Below are 23,970 nucleotides of genomic sequence, written 5' to 3' on the forward strand. Positions count from 1 at the left end.
GCACATTCCTACACACATCCCACATTTATACACATAATTTTAAGAAAGGAAAGGCAGAAGGTAGGAAGGAAGGAAGGAAGGAAGGAAGGAAGGAAGAGCACACGTTTTAGTCTCTCTCAAACCAACCCTGTCTTGTGAACATCTTAGAGAACCCAGTGTCCCAAGTGACCCCTGCCCTAGTTATTGCCCTTTCTGTGCCATGCCACCTGGGGAACTGCCACCTTGGAACTCAATTAAATGAAATCCTCAGGTCCAAACCAGTCCATCACGCTTTGATGTGACTCAGTGTCCCTTACCCACAAAACTGAAGACATGAGTTTAAGTCACAAGCAACAGGTTGTAAATACGAACAAACCCGGGAATGTACCAGCCTTCCCCCACCACCCCAATCCAAGAAAATCTTCCAAATGACCCATTTATTGGTTTTAAGGCAACAAGGGATGCATTCTGGCCAAGCAAGGGGAAAGTCAGGGAAAGGGAAAAGGTGGGAGTCAGCCGGAGCACACGGTCCCTTTACCCCACCCCACTGGCTTTTGCCAGCCCTCCAATACCAGCCTAATGCACGTGGGTTTGAGAGCAAGTGTGCCCCAGGTCTGATGGTGTCTGCCAGGCCCTGCTCAGCCTGCCTTCCCCTCTGACAGGCTCTCCCAAGGGCAAATGACTTCCTTCTCTGTGGTCTGGTCACCAGACTCTCCTGCCCCGGTGTCATCGGAGTCCATCAGGCAGGGCCCACTGTCGGTAGGCATGTCCATCTTGATCTGGAAAAAGCTTCAGGCACAAGAAGGAAATGGGTAAAGAAACAGGGAAGGGTAAGTAATCCCCACTGTCCCAGAAGGTAGCATGCCAGAGACACTGACCCATAGTAGTGACACTCACAGCCACTGGCTTTGGGGACTCCTGTGACTGGGATATATATATATGTATGTATATATGTATATTTTTTTCTGCTAAATGAAAGATGAGCCCAAATATGCCTTATTTTGGTTTTTCAGTCTTTATGGGTTTGATGACTTCAGCATGTCCCTGTGGACAGTACTTAATCCCCAAGCCCATTTAAAGGGTCTCTTGAGGACACTGGAAAGGCAGCCTTTTAAAAAGCCCCATGCTCACGTGTGAAGTGGGACAGTGGCTGTAGAGCTAGACCATTCTCCCAGCAGGGGCCAGCTGAAGGAATCACGCAGGATCCAATAATTTCCTAAAGCAACAGAGCCGACCTCCCTTCCTCTTCCTCTAAGCCACACAGGCAAGAAGGGGATGGTAGCCAGTGCTCCCTGCTGTCGCCACACCCACTCCACCAAAGAGGCCACGCTCTCTCAGTCTCCGTGGCAATCTAAGACTTTCTGCCTGGCATTTCTTTCTCTGAGCCTAGGCAAAGGGGCCAAGTGTAGGGTTGTGTCAACTGGTGTTTGGGGGTGCCTCTGAATGTCCCCTCCAAATCTCAGTGAAGCTGCAATTTAACTCTCAGCTGTGGATCCAGGCAACTCTCAGACACCCCTCTGGGCCTCTGATCTGCACAGAGTGACTGCCTCAGGGCACGTGGGGGTCTCGGAGTTTTCCAGACCTGGAAGCTGACACACATTATCTTAGACCTCCACAGGAGCAAGTACCTCTTTGAGGCCCCTTGAGAGAGCAGGCGGGTGGTTATTAGGACCAAGGAAGCCATGACACTTAAGATACAGGATGAGGAAAAGCCAGAACCCCTGGAGAACTGTGTCTTAGGGACATCATAGTCAAGGGTTACTTGAGGCCCTTTTCAAATGCAGTGAATTTACCTGACTAGTAGTCTTGGGACGGGGAAGATATGTGGAGGAGAAGGGCAGATAAAGAAGGGGAAAAAAATGCCTGCCCCTTTCCCAACTTTGGAAGAGGGAGAGATGAGGGAATTGAATTTCTGGGGACATTCAGTGGCTTCAAGACTACTTGTGTCTGGTCTCCACAATCCTCTTCATTTCAGCCCCATGGCTCCAACATTACCATGAAGCCACAGTCAGTACCCACACCCACACCCACACCCACTGTCCGCATGCGCACACCAGCCCCTTTGGCTTCTTACTTGGCTACTTTCTTGGGTTTCAGCCTGGGCAGCTGTTGGCCCATATCCCCCAGAGGCTGCACCTTCCCGTGTGAAACAGCGGGGCACTTGGGCGAGAGCCTGGCAAAAACCGGTGATGCCAAACAGCCCCTTCTCAGAAATCTGCCAAGGGACAGAGCCGCACGGGCCTTGGGAGGGGCCCTGGGCTGGCCACGTGGTCCCGAGTGGTCTACAGAGGTCTCGCTGCTCTCAGTGACTGGGGGCCCACAGTTGACACCAGACCAGCTGGTCTCCCCTTTGGTCTCCAGTCCTGAAGAACCTTCCAAGGCCACTCGGATGGGCGAGGGGCAGATGGCGATGCTGGGACGCCGGATGAAGCGACTTGGTGAGGGAAAGGGCTTCCTGGGAGAGCGACAGGATGGGGAGAAGGGGCCGGAAGGAGAGGGAGGCACGCAGGTCCCTGTATACACGGCCAGGTGAGGGCTGGGAGCCAAGTGCTGACCTGACTGTGGAGAAGGAAAAAAGAAAATTCAGTAATGAGTCACGTCTCTAGCCACCAGGGCTGACAGGCTAGCCTCATCTAACTCCATCTCCTTCCAGGGGCAACAATGCAGATCTGTTCTGGCTGCCTCCTAGGGGGATTGATTGAAAAGGTGTCTGTGATAGGGGCACAGGCATACAGAGACCTATTGCCAGGACCTATCTGCCACAAAGTGACCTTCTCCCAGGCCTGGGATCCTGGAGCATAATCACAATGAATTTTATTACCCCTCAACTCAAGTCTCTCAATGCCTTGTATCCTTCCTATAGCATGTCAACTCTTCTTGTTTTTTTTTAACGTATTTTATTAATTTATTCATATTATATCTCAATTCTTATCCCATCCCTTGTATCCTCCCATTTCTTCATTGTTGACCGTAGCTTTAGACCTGGTGGCATTTGACACTACTTTGTTGTTTTCTGGTGTGTGTGTGTGTGTATTGCTGGGAATTGAACCCACGAGTTTGCCCATGCTAGGCAAGAGCTTTGCCACTGAGCTGTGTCCCCACCCCAAACTTGAACAGTTTAACTTTAACAGCACAGTACAAGTGGGATGACCTGCAACTGGCCCCCTCCTGAGCCTCCATGCCTGAGACCGCACCCACCCATGTCCACCCTGGAAGTGTGTTAGGGGCTGCGATCCTAGCACCTGCCCAGGCCTCCTCTTAAGACTGGGCAGGGGAAACTGAGGGGAGGGAAAGGGGTTGGGTGTAGAGCCTGGGGTGGCTTACAGGAAGGAGGCAATTCTAGGGGAGGAAGGGAGACTATGGTTCAGCAGAGAAAGGGGAAGTACCTCATTGTCCTGGCCATCGTGGCCCCAGAGTCCAGAGTGTTGGGGGGAGGGGGGGACGGATGGGGGGAGGGGGAGGGTCTGGCACTTCTTCAGCTCAAGGAACCTGAAGCTTAGCTTTGTCCAAGTTGAGCAAGGAAATTAAAACTGAGGTTTCCATTGAGCTCTTCACTGACCCTTCTTCCCTTGTAGGCCACATGGGTCATTGGTGTGGGCTTCTGGGTCCCTTCTAAAGGCCTGCTATTGTCATATGCTACACGAAAGCCTGTCATGGACAGAAGTCATGAGGAGAGGTGGGTGGTGTCTTCGGAACAGCTGAGCCACTACGGCTTCCAAGAGAGGCCTAAAAGGGACTACAGTGAGACAGGCGTTCTCTGCAACAAGCACAGAGATGTCTCGCTCAGAGCGCTCTGCTCATCCCTCGGACCCTAAGACTGAAGGAGGCTGCCTGAGCCCCGGGCAGGAGGCCACTGACTTCAGAGTAAGGCCTAGTCTCAAGGTCACTCCAAACAACCCAGGCCCAGGGTAGAGTCTGTTAGACTCAAGGGCAGTGAAGAGCAACGAGCTCATTTGTTGCACAGCAATAGAAAATTAAGGTACGACTAAATGCCCTTCAGAGCCTAGGTGTGAGCCAATAGCCCCTGATGTCCCCACTAACATGAGTTGCCATCCTACATGGTTTCTGTCCTGTAAAGTGCACACATACACACACACACAGAGAGAGAGAGAGAGAGAGAGAGAGAGAGAGAGAGAGAGAGAGAGAGACAGAGACAGAGACAGAGACAGAGACACAGAGAGAGACAGAGACAGAGACAGAGACACAGAGAGACAGAGAGACAGAGACAGAGAGAGAGACAGAGACAGACAGACAGACAGACAGACAGACAGACAGACAGACAGAGACACAGAGAGACAGAGACAGAGAGATCAGTGAGATACCTACTAAGCTCACTTGAACCTCGCTGCCCTGGAATGTGTCATGTGTCATGAACTCCTAAAATCACTCCACCTCACAGATAAGAAGTCTGAGGTTCCTGGAGATAAAGGGACTTAACCAAGATCCTAGGGCTCCACTACTGCTTTCTCCTGCTCTCCCCTCCCTCTCTCCCTTCCCCCATCTCCCTCCTTCTCCAGAATCCTCTCCTCTTCAGGATGGATGACAATGCAGGTAAAGAAGTTGGCCACTACCTTCCCTTCTCCACTTACCGGGCCTGAGATGGTCCCTTCTGAGCCAATGCCCACTCTCCCAGTTGGTGCAGGAATGAGTTTTTTTTTTCCTAGCTCTTTCTCACAAGGAAAGCATGAGTTCCCACTCTGTTCCTTCCCGTGGAGGCCTGAGCTTGTGCTCGGTAAGCCAGCCCTCCGCTTCATGCGCCACCGACAATGATATGAGCAGCAAAGCAGTGGCATGCAAGACAGGTGGCGAAGAAATGCGACAGGACACAGACAAAGCAGAACGTGCTTTAGGTTTGGTGTGAGCAGCATTTTTTTTTTATTGTGCAAGAGGGACCAAGAGAGGGATGGGGGGGGGGGGCATGAAATGAGGTGGTACATTAACAGGAAGACACAATCGTGGGGCTTTTCATGAAAGACAAAGAAGATGGTGCAGCATCTCTACTCATCTTTGTTCTGTCAGAAACTGGTTGAGAAACCAAAGACCTGTGACACCGCCACCCCCACCCCACCCCCCAGCAGCACGCAAGGACCCACACTCCCTTCAGTCTCTTCTTGTTGTCCCCTCCCCTCCTTCTCCAAAAGCAAGTAAAGTTGGTCCCATAAAGACAAGTCAGCTTCGGTGGTCACATCATTGCTCTGGCTAGTCATCTCGCTGAACACCATCGGGCACAAGATCTCCCTAGCTGGGACTGACCATCACTTCAGCTGTAAAACTGAGAGCCCCAGGTCTGCTGATCACTACACTGCTGTTCATCAGCCCTCTCTTGGAAGCCGTAGTTAGAGGATGTAATGCCTCAAATATCACCTAACGCTGTCTAGAGAGTGCAAAGGATCCTCAGAGAACAGAGAAGTGAGATGGTTTGGGGGACAATAATGATTTAAATATTCCTCAGGTAGCACCTAAATGCGAAAGATTAACGGTTCATTGTGTTGAATAACACCTGACATAAGAACGCAGCTGCTTACTTCAAGGGCTGGAAGCATATAGAGAGTGTAACCACAATGGTGGTGATGGTGGTGGTGACGGTGCTGCTGCTGTTATGGTGGCGGTGGTGGCAGAGGAAGTGATGGTAATGTTGATCCCAATGGTGAGGATGATGGCAATGGTGGTGATGGGGATTGTTATGAAGGTGGTGACAGGGAGACAGTGATGACAACATTGACCTTGACAGTGATGATGGTGGTGACAGGGATACAGTGATGACAACATTGACCTTGACAGTGATGATGGTGGTGACAGGGCAATGGTGATGACAACATTGACCTTGACAGTGATGATGGTGGTGACAGGGCAATGGTGATGATAACATTGACCTTGACAGTGATGATGGTGGTGACAGGGCAATGGTGATGATAACATTGACCTTGACAGTGATGATGGTGGTGACAGGGCAATGGTGATGATAACATTGACCTTGACAGTGATGATGGTGGTGACAGGGCAATGGTGATGATAACATTGACCTTGACAGTGATGATGGTGGTGACAGGGCAATGGTGATGATAACATTGACCTTGACAGTGATGATGGTGGTGACAGGGCAATGGTGATGATAACATTGACCTTGACAGTGATGATGGTGGTGATGATAGTGATGCCGATGGTAAAGATGATGGTGACTGGGATGTGACTGACATGCAACAGAGAACAAATATAGTTGTGGAATGTTGAGTGGTCATGACGCACAGAAGGAAACTGGTGCTGGACCCTTCTTTTTATTTGTTTGTTGTTTGTGTTTGTTGAGAAAGGGTCTCACTATGTGGGACTTGTATGTAGAACAGACTTGCCTCAGTCTCATAGAAATCTGAGTGTCTCTGCCTCTCCAGTGCTGGGTTTAAAGCTGTGCACCACCACGCCTGACCTAAGCCTCACACTTCTAATCGCACGTCTTCTAGAAGCTTCTCTCAAGCCAAACAATTCTCTCCCAACTCTTGGCATTTCACGCAGTTAAACACAGACAATTCCGTAATCACACTCTGCTCATGGTACAGCCATTTGTGCACGCACACACACACACACACACACACACACACACACACACATCCCTTCAACCTCATGAGGACAAAGAACAGTTTGCATATTTTTATCCCCCATAGTCCTTCTACTAATTCTTTTTTTTTTTTTAATGGTCTTTACAAGCCACTTGTCCCTTAGTCCCTGCACTTTGGAGGTGTAGCAGGCAGAGCACTGTGAGTTCGAGACCACCCCAGTAAATGAGTTCCAGTCTAGCCAGAGCTACATATTGCAGACTCTTTTCTCTCTCTCTCTCTCTCTCTCTCTCTCTCTCTCTCTCTCTCTCTCTCTCTCTCTCTCTCTCTCTCTTTCCCTCCCTCCCTCCCTCCCTCCCTTGTTAATTGCTGCCCTCTCTACAGACCTTCCTTTGTGTGGATCAGGCTCGGATCCTTATTTCTTCACCCACTGCCTAGAGAATGCTCACCTACTCTGTCTAGTGCCTGTGACTCTCAGTGATCACAGGACCAGAGATGAGTAGGTACCCATTTATGTGGGAAAGAACGTGAATCAGGACACTGTTGCCAGTCAGAGAATGGCAGGCCTGAGAAGCACAGGCATGGGGAGAGGGGTGGCAGGTGGACAGACCAAAGATGAACAGCATGGTGGCAGCGGTGCTCTGAGGAGCCACCACGCTGCTGGCGCGATCTCAGTTCTTGTGGAGTGATTAGGAGGGACACCAAGCATTCTCTGCTTTCCTGCTTCTCCAACTTTCCCACTAAAGTAGGCCAACAGCAGGAGGGCCGGGTAAACATGCATCCCCCAGGAGTCCTGGGGGGGGCAGTGCCTGAACCTGCATAGCCACGCATGAAACGGCTTTGATGTCTCCAACGTTAGCCTTAAATATTCATGCACATCTTGCATTCTATTTCATAATATATTTATGGTTGTTTTAATGTAAATTTTTAAAAATTACCTAAATTTCCTCCTATTCTGAATATTCAAGTAAAACTGGTTTCCCAGTTCTGGAGCTGATCTTGAGACAGTCCCACTTTTCACAAATGACTAAGACGCAGAGAAAGCCTGTGAGTCATTTAAGAATGCATGGCTTGTGTTAGAACTGGGACCAGGACCCAAGAGGCTTCCTCAAAATCCAGAGCTCGTTCGCTCATTCATTCATTCACCCATCCGGTCATACAGCACACATGTGTAGACCTTGCTAGGTCTTGGGTATCAGCCTCCAAGAGGGAAGCTAGATTTTTGTCCCTTTCCTCATATCACTCGGTTTATAATAGTTCATTACCAGGCGCTTCTCCTGGAGGACTTCAACATTCTTCAAAAGAGTACTTAAGCCGGGCGGTGGTGGCACACGCCTTTAATCCCAGCACTTGGGAGGCAGAGGCAGGTGGATCTCTGTGAGTTCAAGGCCAGCCTGGTCTACACAGCGGAGTCCCAGGATAGCCAGAGCTGTTACACAGAGAAACTCTGTCTTGAAAACAAAAAACAGACAAACAAAAAGAGTATTTAAAAAGCACATCTCTTGGTGCCATCTCAGAGTAACTTGTGAAATTGGGGGGGGGGGGGTGTCTGGTCCCCTCTTTGGGGTGGGTGTTATCTTGCTAGCATGAAACCAGTGACCACAAACTACTCACACTGGCCTAGACGGACTTCAGTGACCTGGTCCCGCCCACCTCTCTCTTGTACCATTTCCTCCTTAACTACCAGGCTCCATCCACTCTGAACCCTTTCTCATATCTGGGCTTTGTCCATATAGTTCCTCTCCGTGGGGCATTCTCCTTGCTTGGCCCACGTCCTGGGACAATTCCTTCTTATCCTCTGTCCCTCTCAGTACTTCAAAGAGGCATAAGTTCACACAAAACACATCTTGCTTATCGTGGTCTCACACCCACTTCCTTTATAGCCTATTCATGGGTTTTATCCTCTTTTTTACTTAATAATTATTACAATGAGCCCAGTTCCATACCCTTCCTATATCCATGTATTTTTCAGTGGAACTCTGACACGTTCTACTAAAGAGTAGAGCCTATTTCTACTCCTTTTCCCCCTTGGACACAGGATCTCATGTGGCCCAGGATGGCCTCAAACTCACTATATATGTAAGGATGACCTCGAGCTCATAGTAGAACCGCCTTCACCTCCCAAGATGTGGGATTAGGGCTGGAGAGATGGCTCAGAGGTTAAGAGAACTGTCTGCTCTTCCAAAGGTCCTGAGTTCAATTCCCAGCAACCACATGGTGACTCATAACCATCTATCATGAGATCTGGTGCCCTCTTCTGGTGTGCAGGTGTACATGCAAGCAGAACACTGTATAAATAATAAATATTTTTTTTAAAAAAGATGTGGGATTACAGGTGTGCACCATGATGTTTGGTTTTACGCGGTGCTGGGGCTTGAACCCATGACTTCATGCATGCAAGGCAAGCACTCTACCCAGCGACATGCATCTCCAGCCCTGCTTCCTCACTTCTTTAATCTAGGAGGCTTCTGTGACTTTCTCTAGCCAAGAAAAGATGGGTGAGACCATGGGAAGCCATATGCGTTTTTTTATGGTCTCCCTTGCAATTCTGCCACCACCCTAAGACCACACCTAGGCAGGGCTGTTGGAGGATAAGGGGCACACAAAGCAGGGTAGACATTCAATCCAGCTTCTGTAAGCAAAGTCCTCCAGACTTAGGGGAAAACCAAGCCAAGAACAATAGAGCCATGGAGATGACCCCATAGGTACGAACAACAAATGCTTAGTATTGCCTGTCACTCTAGTCTGTGGCCTAGTGCTGTGCCACAAAGGCTACCTGATAGTTTAATTGCTTGCGTCAGTCCTAGACCACAAACTATAAGAGAAGAAAAATGTCGCCCTTGTTCATGCATGGCCTGCACATAGAAAGTACTCAATAAATGTGTGAGACGTGTGAGTGTTCCTGCTTTGGAAGACTGGTCCCGTTCTCTTTTGCCTACAGGCATATGGGATTTACTTATCTTCAAGGACAACCTTGTGGGACTCAAAGTCATGGATTGAGCTAGCCTCTCCCCCTGAGCACTGAGATAGCCTAGTCTATAGAGCGAGTAGCTCCAACATCAAGAAAATATTGCCAAAAGTTTATCTGATATCCACCATCCTTCCTCCTGGACGCAACCATCAACCATCAGTGCCTTTGTTCTTTGACCAAAAAGATACCTTCATCAGGACATTTCTGCTTGCTGCCTCTGGTCTGAGTCTTTCATTCCTGTACGCTGTTTATCTGTACATTAATGCAGGAGAGCATGGGAAAATGGAAAGAAAGGAAGTAACCATGTGCTTAGACAAGTTCCCTAGGAAAGGTGTCCCAGCAACGCCTGCCTAGGCAGGTGTGACAGAGGAGACCAGGGAAGAGCCTTACAAGACCCCTGGGGAGGGCTCTCAAGTTGCTTCCGAAGTGGCATCTAAACTGGAGAGACAGGGTGAGAAGTTTCACAAAGCTATCCTAAATTCGGAGAAGTAGCCTTAGAGGGTGCAGGGTCAGTGTCTGGATAAGGTGTTGCACCATGTAACAACCCTTTTCCCCTATGCTTTTCCCGTGTGAGCTCCCTAAAGCGACATAGGTGGGCACTGCTGCTAACTTGGTCACCTGGAGTAGGAAAACAAAGCTGTGTAACTCTTGGCCTGGGAATGCATTCTGAAGCCTACAGTTTGCTGACAGAGAATGGGCCTTCTAAACACTCATCCTTTTTTGGGGGGTGGGGGGGAGGTGTCATTGCCTCTCCCAAGCCTGCTCTCCACTACCACTACCACCCCCACTAGCATCAGAAATTCATTTAGGAGGCTGCTCCTTTTTGAGTTGGCTCCTACGGTCCAGCTTGCTCATGACCTGGGTGATGTCCACGGTGTTGGCTGCTTCGCGAGCTCTCTCTTCTTCTTCCAGTTGCCTCAGGATAACAGGGCTCGGGCTGGATCGTAGGTGACGCCTCATAAATGGGAGGGTGGAGCTACATGGAAAGATAGGTGATGAGTGGTTGGTAGAAAGCCATATTGCTCGCCCAGCGACACCGACATCTCTGGGGGAAGTTGGGCTAGAAGGTTAGAATTTGGACATATCCTCTCATTTTCCCAGTAAACTTCCGAGAGGACCTTCAGAACCACGGTCCAACCTTAGTCCTTTTCCCTCCAATGGAGGATGGGACCACAGTGAATACAACGACACCAGATTTCAGGTGAGGCACCAGGAAGAGGCTTCAGGTGATGGTGACGGTGGTGGCAGACACATCTTCTATGGTTTACGGATGGATTTGTCTTTAAGATCTCAACGTTATCTCTGAAAGATCTTCAAAGAAGAGGGTCCATGGGCTTGGGTGATGGGTGCCTGAGAACTTGAGTCTTGAGAGGAAGGGTAAGGGCCCAGGGCACGGGTTTAAAAAGCGAACGTGCAAGGATGTGGAGGTAGCTCCCTTGACAGAGTAAGGACCAAAGCCTGATCCCCAGACCCATGTAAAAAAACAAAACAACAACAACAACAAAAATTACCAGTGTTGTGAGGCACGATTATAGTCCCAGTGCTGGGAAGAGAGAGGTATGTGGAACGCTGGGGTGTTCACCGGCCACGCAGCCTGACCTACCTGATTAGCTCTGGGCCAGTGAGAGCTTCTATGTCAAAAAACCAAAAATCTGGGGATGGAGGAATAACAGCTAATGTTGTCCCCTGACCCTCACAACCATGTACACACAGAGCGAAGTAAAGAAAGCTGAGCTGTCCCAAAGGGCTGGGCTCCCACAGATGTCTCCTCAGAGGACTAGTAGGTAGCAGGCTGCAGCCACCCTTTCCCACATGCCATGCCTCAGGATGAATTAGAAACGTATTCCAAAGCCAAACCAGGATTCCTGTGATCAAACTGATTACCACATCCTAGAAACCAGGATAAGGCTTAAAGGGCTTATGGCATGGAGCTGAGAGATATAGCCTCGGGGCCCATATGGATTTGGGGAGCTAGCATTTCTATAGCAGTAACAGACTAAAGACTCAGGACCTAGCCCCAATTTCTGGACTATCTGAACCCCCAGATCCCTTGTCTCTACACCAGAAAGGTAAGATGCCTTTCCTAAAAAGAACTGGCCACTAGCTATGCTGTCGGCTCTATCAAAGGGGAGGTTTGTACCTTAACTTCTAGTAGATTTTCTTATACCAATGTGCCATGGAATGGATTCTTAACACACACACACACACACACACACACACACACACACACACACACACACCGCATTCCCACCTGGATACAAGTCAAGTGTCACACCATGTGAGCATTCACACCTGACCTCACACACAACAAGGATGACAGGATTCCCAAACTGTCACACCCCCTTGCCAAAGTCAAGTGCTCCCACTGGGGTCTCTGAATTCCCATGCCTTCCTCAACTTATAAAAACGTTAGGACAGAAGCATGTGACAGCCAACCTCCTACTCCATGTCCAGCTCCTTTCTGGCAGAATTTCTGGAGTTATTGTGGCTCTTTATTGGAGTTCCTGGGGCCACCGGGCTCCCTTCCTTACTCTGTAACCCTAGAACACTGCCACAAAACCTTCTTCCCCTCACAGGCCTGGTGTCCTCAAGGACAAGGTGCTGTGTTCTCTCATAAGCTCCTCTGGTAAAAATCTGGCCCCCTTCCCATCCCGCCCACCTCTTTTGAGTTGACTGGAGATGCTGGAGATGAGCCCAGCATTGATTGAACAAACAGGAACATTTATTAACCACAGGGACACATGGCCCACGGGTGACTATGTTTTAAAGAAGGGGAAAAAAAGGCCTGCCAGAGTTTCATAGCTTTGTTCAAGCTGTTATTTCTTACTCTTTTAAATCTTTCAATAATCCTTGTGGTACCCCAGGTGTGTGTAGGGGGGAGGGAGTTCAATTAGCATCTCAGAATATGATCCATTGTCCCAGTGTCTCTATAAGATGAGGTGATCAAAATTTCCAACTAGTTATCGGACTTCTAAAAAAGCAGTCCCCGGAGGTACCAAGAACACTTGAGGTGTTACTGTTGGCTTCTCCTAACTGGCTAGCATTTTCTCTCAGTGTGCAATTTCCGGCTCCCTCTCTCGGGTCTTGGAATACTGGAGATACGAAGGTGTAACTTAATTTATTCCGATTCATCAGTTTGGTGGGGTGGATGAAACAAAACAGGAAAACAACGAGATGCTTCCATTTGTGGTACTCGTAATTGCCAGTCTGATAATCAGGGCCCCTCAGAACCAGAATCAGGGAAACAGAGCTTATTGGAGGCAATTACCGAGGGAATCTTGCTGGAGGGCATCTCTAAGCAAATGAGGCACTCATTCACTGCACAACACTTTCCAGCCCCCAACACTATCATCAAGCAAACCGCCCCTCTCTAGCCATTTGGCGGAAAGAGGCCCTCAAGTCTCTAAAAGTAAACAGCAGGCAGCGGGCGGGTGATTAAAGACACTCCACTTGCCTTCTCTTGGTGGTTTCCTGCGGTTCGATAGCTTTGGCCAGCATTTCTTTATAGATCGGAGATTTTAAATAGCGAGCATAAGAATCCTGGTGGGAACAAGAGGAAAACAGTGGTGATGAGTCAGGGAGGAGGGATGTATGGGATGGAGGACTGGTGATGAGTCTGGGAGGAGGGATGTATGGGATGGAGGACTGGTGATGAGTCTGGGAGGAGGGATGTATGGGATGGAGGACTGGTGTTGAGTCTGGGAGGAGGGATGTATGGGATGGAGGACTGGTGATGAGTCAGGGAGGAGGGATGTATGGGATGGAGGACTGGTGATGAGTCTGGGAGGAGGGATGTATGGGATGGAGGACTGGTGTTGAGTCTGGGAGGAGGGATGTATGGGATGGAGGACTGGTGATGAGTCTGGGAGGAGGGATGTATGGGATGGAGGACTGGTGTTGAGTCTGGGAGGAGGGATGTATGGGATGGAGGACTGGTGTTGAGTCTGGGAGGAGGGATGTATGGGATGGAGGACTGATGATGAGTCTGAGAGAGGGATGTATGGGATGGAGGACTGGTGACGAGTCAGGGAGGAGGGATGTATGGGATGGAGGACTGGTGATGAGTCTGAGAGAGGGATGTATGGGATGGAGGACTGGTGATGAGTCTGAGAGAGGGATGTATGGGATGGAGGACTGGTGATGAGTCAGGGAGGAGGGATGTATGGGATGGAGGACTGGTGATGAGGCAGGGAGGAGGGATGTATGGGATGGAGGACTGGTGATGAGTCTGGGAGGAGGGATGTATGGGATGGAGAACTGACGATGAGTCTGGGAGGAGGGATGAATGGGATGGAGGACTGGTGATGAGGCAGGGAGGAGGGATGTATGGGATGGAGGACTGGTGATAAGGCAGGGAGGAGGGATGTATGGGATGGAGAACTGGTGATGAGTCTGGGAGGAGGGATGTATGGGATGGAGGACTGGTGATGAGTCTGGGAGGAGGGATGTATGGGATGGAGGACTGGTGATGAGTCTGGGAGGAGGGATGAATGGGATGGAGGACTGGTGATGAGGCAGGGAGGAGGGATGTATGGGATGGAGGACTGGTGATGAGTCAGGGAGGAGGGATGAATGGGATGGAGGACTGGTGATGAGGCAGGGAGGAGGGGTGTATGGGATGGAGGACTGGTGATGAGTCAGGGAGGAGGGATGAATGGGATGGAGGACTGGTGATGAGGCAGGGAGGAGGGGTGTATGGGATGGAGGACTGGTGATGAGTCTGGGAGGAGGGATGTATGGGATGGAGTAGCATATGCTCGCCACTTCTGAGCCCTCCTCTCCCCGCCACCCCTTTCCCACCGCCCTGCCAAGACAGCAAAGTTAAAGGAATCTGTTTCCTTGAATGAGGGGTGTTTAGGGAGGTGCTAAGAGCCCCTATCTACAGCTGTGGAGCCTAAGACTAAGTGGTATCAAATTCTCCCAGAGAACTCAAATGCACATTGCTGGGGCCACCCGGTCCTTCCTACTCTTGCACTCCAAGGGTGGGACCACAGTTCATAACCCCCAACACTAGGATCTTCCTCAGAGCTGTGAGCTGTGGAGAAGGAGAGATTGTTTCTGGGACATCAGCTGAGGGGGTGGATCAGCTGGGTGCTCTCTCTACCTCTCTGAGCTAGCAGGCTTTCACCCCAGCATCTGGCTCCTGAGTCTTTATTGGTAAAATCAAACGTTTGAGATTTTGATAAAAACAACATAACCCTGTTAACATCCATCACTGGCCGTGTTTAGGGTAGAAAGGCAAGATAATACAGTGCAAAACAACTGAAAGAACCAAGTCTTAGACTTCTCTTGGGGATGATTCCTAGGATCTGAGCAGGGTAGGGAAGTTGCTCCCCAGTTTATTTCTAAGGCAGCTGAAAACTCCACTCACAAGTAACAATGGACAACGCCCACCACAGCAAGCCAGCAATTGAGAGCAGTCTCAAGGATGCATTAAATCCTAGAGACTAGCTGGTGGTAGGAACCTTTATGCAACCTAGGGTGGCATCTGGGAATAGGGATAATAAAGCCATTGAGTCACATGGCACTTGTCACCACATGGCCTCTGGAGATACATAGTCCACTGCAGACAGACATGAGACGTCTCTGCCTGATCCTGGCTAGCATGCATGTGTCAGAAGGCAGTGTGTGAATCTGCGCATATGTATGTTGTGGCCAACACTGTCCTCCTTGGTTGTTCCCCACTTTATTTTTGAGGCAGCTTCTTGCTGAGCCTGGAGCTCAGGTGCCTTAGCTACGCTGACCAGCAAGCCCCTGGGGCTCTCCTGTCTCTGTCTCCTAGCATTTGATGTGGGTGCTGGCGATACAAACTCAGGTCCTGGACCACGCGGTGGTGGCACACGCCTTTAATCCCAGCACTCAGGAGGCAGAGGCAAGTGGATCGCTGTGAGTTCGAGGCCAGCCTGGTCTACAAAGCCAGTCCAGGACAGCCAGGGCTAACCAGAGAGACCCTGTCTCAAAAAACCAAAAAACAAACAAACTCAGGTCCTCATGCTTGCACAGAAAGCACTTTGCCGACTGAGCCCTCTCCCTAGGCCCTGAAAACTACATTTTTAAGAGTCAAAAACAGTTTTAAAATGCGCTAAGGAGGACTGCTATTCAACAGATCTTATTATAGATCTTCTAGAAAGAAAAAACACAGGGAACACCCACTGGGGAGAAACATGCTAAGAAACAGCTGAAGTGATTTGCCGAAAGTTGTAAGTTTAGCAAAGGTGCTAATCACCAAACTTGATGACCTGAATTTGATCCGAGAAGAGTTCACATGGTAGAAGGAGAGAACAGATATACACATATACACACACAATCAATTAATTAAAAGTTTAAAAAATTAATTAGGCCAGGAAGATGGCTTAGTGAATAAAGGCACTTGCCAACAAGCCTGAGAACCCTCATGGTGAGAGAGAACTGACAGCAAGTTGTTCTGAGAGAGAGAGAGGGACAGAGACAGAGAGAGACAGAGAGACAGAGAGAGCACGCATGCTCACACACACACAGAGAGAGAGAGAGAGAGAGAGAGAGGGAAATTATTTTCTCTCAGATTCTCATGCTCAGCACAGGCCTGCCTACCTTCTTCATAAGCATGTAAATGTGGGTCTGTGCAGCATCCAGCACATAGCGGTGGGGGTGTCTCAGCCCCTTCACGGTGATGTCCATGGTCTTGCCATCTATGTTGATCCATCGCCTCGCGCCTGGCGCCAGGAACAGCCTGGGGAGGGACGGAGATGTCGTCCATCGAAGGAGATAAGCAAGGTGCGCAGGTGGGCAGGTGCGAAGGGCGACGAGCCCACGCAACAGGCCCATGGTGGTTAGGAGACACTGGAGAGTTTAAACTTTGAAGGGGTTGTCAATCAACTTGGCCCAGAAGCCAGAATATGGCCATAGTGGCCTTGGGGATGGAATGTCTAACCTTGATGTTCTAGGGGACCAAGCCAGCAGCTGGTGGGGTGGACCTGGGAGGAGGGGTGGGGCGGGGCGGGGGTCTGTGTAGAGGATGAATCGACACCCAGGGACACTGGAGAAATCGCTCACTTGTTGCTCTTGCAAAGGACCAAGAGTTCAATACCCAGAATCCCTAGCAGTTGGCTCACAAGTGCCTGAAACTCCAGCTCTGTGGGAAATCCAGAACCACCTTCTGGCCCCTGAAGACACACACATGCACACACACACACACACACACACACGATTTGCACTGTGGTTCAGGGTGCCTTGATTTCATAATCCCTGGACACAAATCCATGGGAATAGGAGAATCCCACCACCCGTCTCACTTGATTTCCTTCCTTTAAAGGAACCCTCAAACCTCCCAAACACCGGGGAGGCACTTAGGGCATGGCACATCCAATGGGTGATGCTGACCAGAGCCCAGGCAGCCACAAGGGTGTGGGTCCGCCTCCCCACTCCCAACCTCATCCCACCCACATGAGGGAAGTGCTCCCCAAGATTCGACCAATCCTCACTTGTAAATCTCCTCCGCTTTCTCCTTGACCTTGGACTGATCTCCATACTTCAGGTCCTCACAGGCCTCCCAGAATCCCAGGTTCTCCCCTGCGTGGGGAGGACGGGTCCACGGAGACGGCGGCCAGGCAGGAAATGAGTGGAGAGAAGAGGAAATGAAGGTCAGGGTAGCTCAACTCGCTTGTTGAGTGTTCCTGCAAGACGAGTCACTGAGCACAGGGACATCAAAGTACTGCATTGTCACCTGAGAGAAGGAGCCACGACGCCTCACTTCTAGGGTGTGGGAGTAGATGGGTCCCAGCAATGGCTTGGCCTATAAGTGTCCTCTGCCGTAAACTGGACTGGCTCCCACCATGCTTGAAGCAGCTATCCACTCACAACGTGGGTGCTGCTCTGCCCTCCAATACAGAGGGCACAACTCCTAATAGCCTCTCCCACATGCCCTCCTAAATTGACACTTGTTTGTTCATGGGTGGGCATGAGCGTGGAGCTTCAAGGACAAACTGCGCAGTTGGTTGTCACCATCATGTAGGCCTCAGAGATTGGGCTGGTGTCATCCGGTTTAGCAGCCAGCACCTTTACCCACTTACCAGCCAGCTTAACAGCTCCCATACTCTTTTTGGCTGAGAATTTGTCTGCAGCGAACACTCCCAGAGCAACCCACACAGGCTCATAAGCATGTATGCTCCACTCTTACAGCGTCCTACACTCTGCTTGGCCGCACGACCATGTGACTTCTGTCTGCTTTAGTTGACTGTGCCTAGGGACCCCCACCTTCTGTGCCCTTGGAGGCTTTGTCAGCTCATGACAAATGCTTAGAGGACACCTGGTTACAGGGGGCCTTCAGTGTCACAAGAACCAGAGGGATTTTGCCCCTCTAGACTGAAGGGAAAAAACAGATCCTCAAAATCCTTCATATCGTCCCAATTTCACATTCACTCCCCAGTTATTCATTGATCCAAAAAAAGATCTGTACGTGTTGGTACGATTCCAAGTATTAACTTTACATGAGAAAATAAAGATTGTGTCATCAGTAAGCAAGTAAGGGTGCGTGGTTATGTGTATGTGTGTGTATGTGTACATGTATGTGTGGGGTGTGTGTGTGTGTGTGTGTGTGTGTGTGTGCATACACAGTCTGAAGTGCCACGATACCAAGAGGACCCTCTCCTCTGCTTCCACGGTATTCCCTGAAAGCCCTCAGTTACGTCAGACTGGTGGAGGCTGTACAACTGTACACGAACTAAAATTTGTTTCATAACTACAGAGTCAGATATTCTTTGGCCAGAAATCACAGGCCAATGCTTTTCTTTTTTTAAACTTATTTTATTATGTATACAATGTTCTGCCTGCATGTGTGACTGTCCACAAGATTTCATTATAGATGGTTGTGAGCTGCCATGTGGTTGCTGGGAATTGAACTCAGAACCTCTGGAAGAGCAGACAGTGCTCTTAACCACTGAGCCATCTCTCTGGCCCGTCCAATGCTTTTCTTTAATAGGCAATTGATCTGACATCAAGACCTCTTGCTTTTATAGGGGAAAAAAACAGTTCATCACTTAAGACTAAATTAAATGAGCAATTATTCACAAAAGGCAAAAAGTAAAACCAACTCAAAAAGCTCACGGAGGAACAGCACCCATAGTTTACAGATACGTCTGCCATGAAATACGTTCAACAATAAGGATGACACAGAATCTCTTAGTTTCAGCTACACTGGAAACAGCCAGAGCTACCTGAGGGACTCTCACTGAGGTGGGGGTGGGGAGGGTTCCTCGATCAGATTGGCCTGTGGAATGTCTGTGGGACACTGTCTGCTGCCACACCTGGTCGCGTGGGCCTGGGCTGTATAAGAAATGTAACTGAACACTAGCCTGGAAGCAAGCCAGTAAGCAGTACCCCTTCGTGGTTTCAGCTGTTTCAAGTTCTTGCCCCCAGTTGCACTTAGTGTGGACTGTGATCTGGGACTGTGAAGTAAATATGCCTTTTCCTTCCTAAGCTGCTCTTGGTTCCGTTTATCACAGCAACTGAGAGCAAACATGTGATGTTGCATGAGTGGACCTTGAAGGCACTGTGGTTGGAATGAGACGGATCCCTAGAGGCTCATAGACTTGAATGCTTGGTCACAGGGCGTGGTGGATTAGAAGGTGTGGCCTTGTTGGAGGAAGTGCATCTCTGGGGGTGGGCTCTGAGGTTTCAAAAAGCCCATTCCAAGCCCAGAGTTTCTGTCTCTGTCTGTCTGTCTGTCTGTCTGTCTCTCTCTCTCTCTCTCTCTCTGTCTCTCTCTCTTTCTCTCTGTCTCTCTCTCTCTCTCTGTCTCTCTCTCTTTCTCTCTGTCTCTCTCTCTCTCTGTCTCTCTGTCTCTCTCTCTCTCTCTCTCTGTCTCTCTCTCTCTCTCTCTCTGACTCTCTGTCTCTCTCTCTCTCTGTCTCTCTCTCTCTCTCTTCCTCTCTCTCCATGTTGCCACACTCCCCACCATGGTGATAATGGACTAAACCTCTGTAAGCCCCAATCAGATGCTTTCTTTTATGAGTTGCTGTGGTATGATGCCTCTTCACAGCAGAATACTGACTAGAACAGAAGTTATATCAAGTGAAATAGTCCAGACACAAAAGGACTGATTCCATGATTGCACTTGCACTTGCACGAGGTGGCCAAACCTAGACAGACAAGAAACAGTGGCCACTAGGGGGCAGGAGGATGGGAAGTTAGCAGCTGACAAACACATAGTTTCAACTTGGGATGATAAAAAAAAAAAAAAAAAAAAAGCTCTGGAAATGTGGATACACTTATTGTTCACTAAAGTGTGAACTCAAATGGTTAAGATGGTAGATTTTTATGTTATATGTATTCTTACTAAGAAAGAATTTAGATGAGGAGTCAAGGAAGTAGCTTGAAACCCATGAAACCAGTGATGTAGAAAGGTGAGGAGTGGGGTTTGGATCCCCAGAACCCACCTAATGCTGTGTTGCCATGGCAACCTGCCTGTAATGCCACCTTTTGGGAGGTGGAGACAGTTGGATAGCCAGGCCGGTCATATTGGTGTGACTTGTTTCAACTGAGAGTCCCTGCCTTGATGATTAAGAGAGAGAGAGAGAGAGAGAGAGAGAGAGAGAGAGAGAGAGAGAGAGATATCAAGGAGGACTCCTGGGGTCAACCTCTCAGGCCTCCACACTCAAGGGCAGACATATGTACAAGTACCCACACATACATGTGTGTTCACACACACAGGAATATATACACACACTCATTTAAAAACATTAAATAAATACCTTAAGACACTTATAAGAATGTTCATTGCAGCATTCATAACGCCGGAAACAACCCAAACTCAAGAGCTGGAGAGACAGCTCCATGGGTAAGAGCATTTGTTGCTCTTTCAGAGGACCCAGGTTCAAGTCGCAACACCCACACTGTGGCTCATGACCATCTATAACTCCAATTCTAGAGGATCTGCTGCCCTCTTCTAGCCTCTGTGAGTACCAGGCATTCACAGGGAGTACATACATAACTTACAAGCGCAACACCCATGCTCATAATTAAAAAAAAAACAACAACAAATAAATCCTTTTTTAAAATTCCAAATCCCCATGGATTGATGGATGGATGAACAAATGTGGTTCTGCTCACACAATGGAACCTGTTTCGGCCATAAAGAAGAGTGGAGAACGCTGAGTAACAAAAGGTCGCATACCTCATGGTCCCCATCACAAGAAGCGGGCAGAATAGGGGCTGAAGGAGAGGCCTGGGTAGCCAGCTGGGAGAGGGAAGAGCCGGAAATGGCTTACAGTGGGTAAAGTGTTTCTCTCTGAGCTGCTGTAGAATTAGCTAGTGTTGGCAGTTGTACGGCTTGGTGAAGGTATAAAACAACAAAACCATTAGCTTGAGCCCAGGGTGGTAGGCTACACAATCCCAACACTTCAGAGACTGAGGCAGGAGGATTACGAATTTGAGGCCGGCCTGGGCTGCATAGAGACCTGGTATCTCAAAAAATAAATACATAAATAAATAAATAAGGACACTTGGGAGAGTGGGGCAGGAGGATTTGGACATCAGGGTCATCCTCAGCTACAAAGTGAATCTGAACTAAGTTTGGGTTACATGAAACTACATTTTTAAAAAGGGAGGGTATGAAATTTCATATGGGTCATACCTAAATTTTAAGTTTTAAGTTAACTAAGATATATACTCCCCGTTCATACATGAATCCTTCTGAATATCCCGAGGAGTCTGTCAGTCAGTAATATGGTTTCAAAGATGCAAGGAATTTTTTCTGGATGCTTGCTACCTCTTAACGAAGAATGAGCAGGTGAACCTCAGCATGCACTTTATCTATTTGCCACTAGATGGCACTATTTCCATTTTGTCACTGGGCGCTTCGGAGTACATTCCTTTCCCATCCATCTTTTTGAAGGTTATTACATTATGCAATTAGGCTTATTCAGAGAGGATGATTTACAGCAATCCATGTTCTAATGCAATGCTCTGTCTCTGGCCGCCATTTGACTAAAAAGGCATGTCCAGTACAATTTGCTTCAGGAGCAAGTCCACAGACTAGCTGCTTTAGGGTCCCAAACCCAATCATGAAGCTCCCCAGAGGTGGGAGTCCACAAACAGATAAATGAATCCCATAAAAGCCAGTATTTCAGCAAAGGTATGAAGAAATTGAATGTGTAATCTATTCTGATCTGGCTTCACCGCGTTACCAGATGTTTCTCGGTGGATGAGACACTTAGCGACAGACCCTCCTCCACTGAAGTCCACATACTCTGAAGGCTTAAAAAAAAAACCCTGTTAGGAGGTTGCACTGTATGCCTCGAATCCCCTGGGACGCTTTCAAGACTACAGCAATTGCAACTCAATACAATTATAAAGGCACCCGTCCTCTGCTGGATCCAAGTAAACAGATCTCTGCAGGACTGGGAGATGGCTCAGCAGTTACGAGCACTTCTTGCTCTTCCAGAGGACCTGGGTTCAATTTCCAGGACCCATATGGAGGCTCACAATCCTGTACCTACAATTCCCCCCAGAGTGTATGATGCCCCCTTCTGGCATCTATGGGTACTGCATGCACATGTACAGTGCCAACAGACACACAGTGTTAGCAAGACATCCATACATATAAAGTAAAAATAGCCGGGCGTGGTGGCGCACGCCTTTAATCCCAGCACTCAGGAGGCAGAGGCGGGCGGATCGCTGTGAGTTCGAGGCCAGCCTGGTCTACAAAGTGAGTCCAGGACAGCCAAGGCTACACAGAGAGACCCTGTCTCGAAAAACCAAAAAAAAAAAAAAAAAAAAAAAAAGTAAAAATAAAATAAATCTTAAAAACAAATGAAAAGATATCCATGATTGTGTTGAATATGCAGAACTTCTACGCTAAAGACAATAGGGGCTGACAGAGAAGCGGGGGTAAGGGTGGGGGGGGGCGCTGGCTTGTTCAGCTACCTGATCTCTGAAGCTGACCTAAAGAGCCAGAGGCTAAGGGAGCAGATTAGAGGAATTCTGGGCAGTGAAGTGAGGGAATCCAAGAAGAGACCGAGCCTTGGGGATTGTGAGTGAGGCTAAGGCAGATTGTAGAGACGATATAATCCCCCTCCCCACAACTGCAGTGTCTTTCTGAGCCTATGGAGAAGGAAGTGTCTGGACTTTTACACCTGGCAAAGCAAGAGGCCATGGTTAAAAGCCTTTAAAAAGTATGGAAGTGCCCATTGGGAAACTCTAAAAAGCCTAGGCTGGGCATTAAAGTTAGAGTTGCTTTAGAAGAAGAAGAGGAGGAGGAGGAGAAGGAGGAAGAGGAAGAGAGGAAGGAAGGAAGAAAAGAAAAGAGAACTCACCACTGAATTCTTTCTTGAGAAAGTACTGGAAGCTCTGTCGACCCTTGGGGTCTCGAATCAGTTCACTGAAGTTGAAGGCCCATCGCTCTACCCGCATCTTGGTTGGGACTTCCACCCTGCAAGGACGATGACTGGTAAATCCAATACTCCCTGGGACATGGGGCTGTACTCAGTCCTGACCTGGGTGAGAGTGATAGGACCAGCCTCCTCCGACCTTCCTGAGGTCCTTAGTCTCCACTTGATCTCAATTCTGCTTTACCCTTTAGCCTCTGCACAGACACACACTCCAAGCAGCCACTTACTAGGAAGATGCAGCCTCCGAGTCCCCTGGAGTTCACAACCATGATGTGGCCTCCCAGAGCTGAGGACCTCGGTGCCAAAAAACATCAGGGGGAAAAAAACTCAGCCTGGAAACAACCCATGAAGGGTCAGGCTGCCACCTTCAAAGCCAGGATAGAATTCCAGTGACATATGGGTGAGAGATGCTATGGTCACAACCACCAGCCAGGCACCTGCCACTCACCAAGATTTCCCTCTCACCCCGAAGGTACATGAATGTTTGCGCCTGCATCATTCATGATAGTTACAATTCAGGAAAAGCCCAGTGTCCTTCCACGAATAAATGAGTGTGCACGTAACATATCCACCCAAGCAACATCATTGATCCATAACTGAAACAGAATGCTGACCCATGCTACAGCCATGGATAAGGTCTAGCAGGAAGTGACAAGCGCCCAACGAAAGACCACACATGCTACGATTTCATCTACAGGAAAAATCTAAGATAGGAGAATACACGTAATCAGAAAACAGACTGACTAGTGGCCATCTAGAGAGGAGCTAGAGGGCATGCAGATTTGCAGAGGGAAAGATGACAGCTAAAGAGTGCAGATTTCTTTTAAAAAAAAAAACAAAAAAAACAATTGGTATAGGGATTACATTACTCTCAATTTAGTTGTATGCTTTAAATGGGTAAGTTGTATGACATATGAATTACAACTCAAAACAACAACAACAACAACAACTTGAGACAAGACCTTGTGGGTACCAGGTTGGCTTCAAACTTGTGGTGTAGCTCAGGATCCCCGAATGTCTTGATCCCCCCAAGTGCCGTGACTACGGGCATGCACAACCATTACACTGTGTTGGGGGTTGCACCTGGGCCTTCACGGATTCTACCAAC

The 23,970-nt window shown here is 48.9% G+C and overlaps 1 protein-coding gene across 2 annotated transcripts in view; it reads right to left on the reverse strand.

Moving 5' to 3' along the window:
* Positions 1 to 401: 401 nt before the first annotated feature.
* The window catches only part of RGS9 (regulator of G protein signaling 9), a 70,679-nt gene continuing 47,110 nt past the window's right edge, over positions 402 to 23,970 (reverse strand). For both annotated transcript variants that reach the window (XM_084751383.1, XM_084751382.1), the window contains exons 13-19: positions 22,788 to 22,903; positions 16,959 to 17,046; positions 16,069 to 16,207; positions 12,953 to 13,038; positions 10,357 to 10,474; positions 2,054 to 2,538; positions 402 to 768 (exon numbers count right to left, since the gene is read on the reverse strand). In XM_084751383.1, coding sequence (XP_084607509.1) covers positions 618 to 768; positions 2,054 to 2,538; positions 10,357 to 10,474; positions 12,953 to 13,038; positions 16,069 to 16,207; positions 16,959 to 17,046; positions 22,788 to 22,903 — 1,183 coding nt within the window. In that variant the 3' untranslated portion in view covers positions 402 to 617. The remainder of the gene's footprint in view (positions 769 to 2,053; positions 2,539 to 10,356; positions 10,475 to 12,952; positions 13,039 to 16,068; positions 16,208 to 16,958; positions 17,047 to 22,787; positions 22,904 to 23,970) is intronic.

The sequence above is a fragment of the Acomys minous genome (assembly GCF_964271855.1).
Source record: "Acomys minous genome assembly, chromosome: 12".
Classification (NCBI taxonomy): domain Eukaryota; kingdom Metazoa; phylum Chordata; class Mammalia; order Rodentia; family Muridae; genus Acomys; species Acomys minous.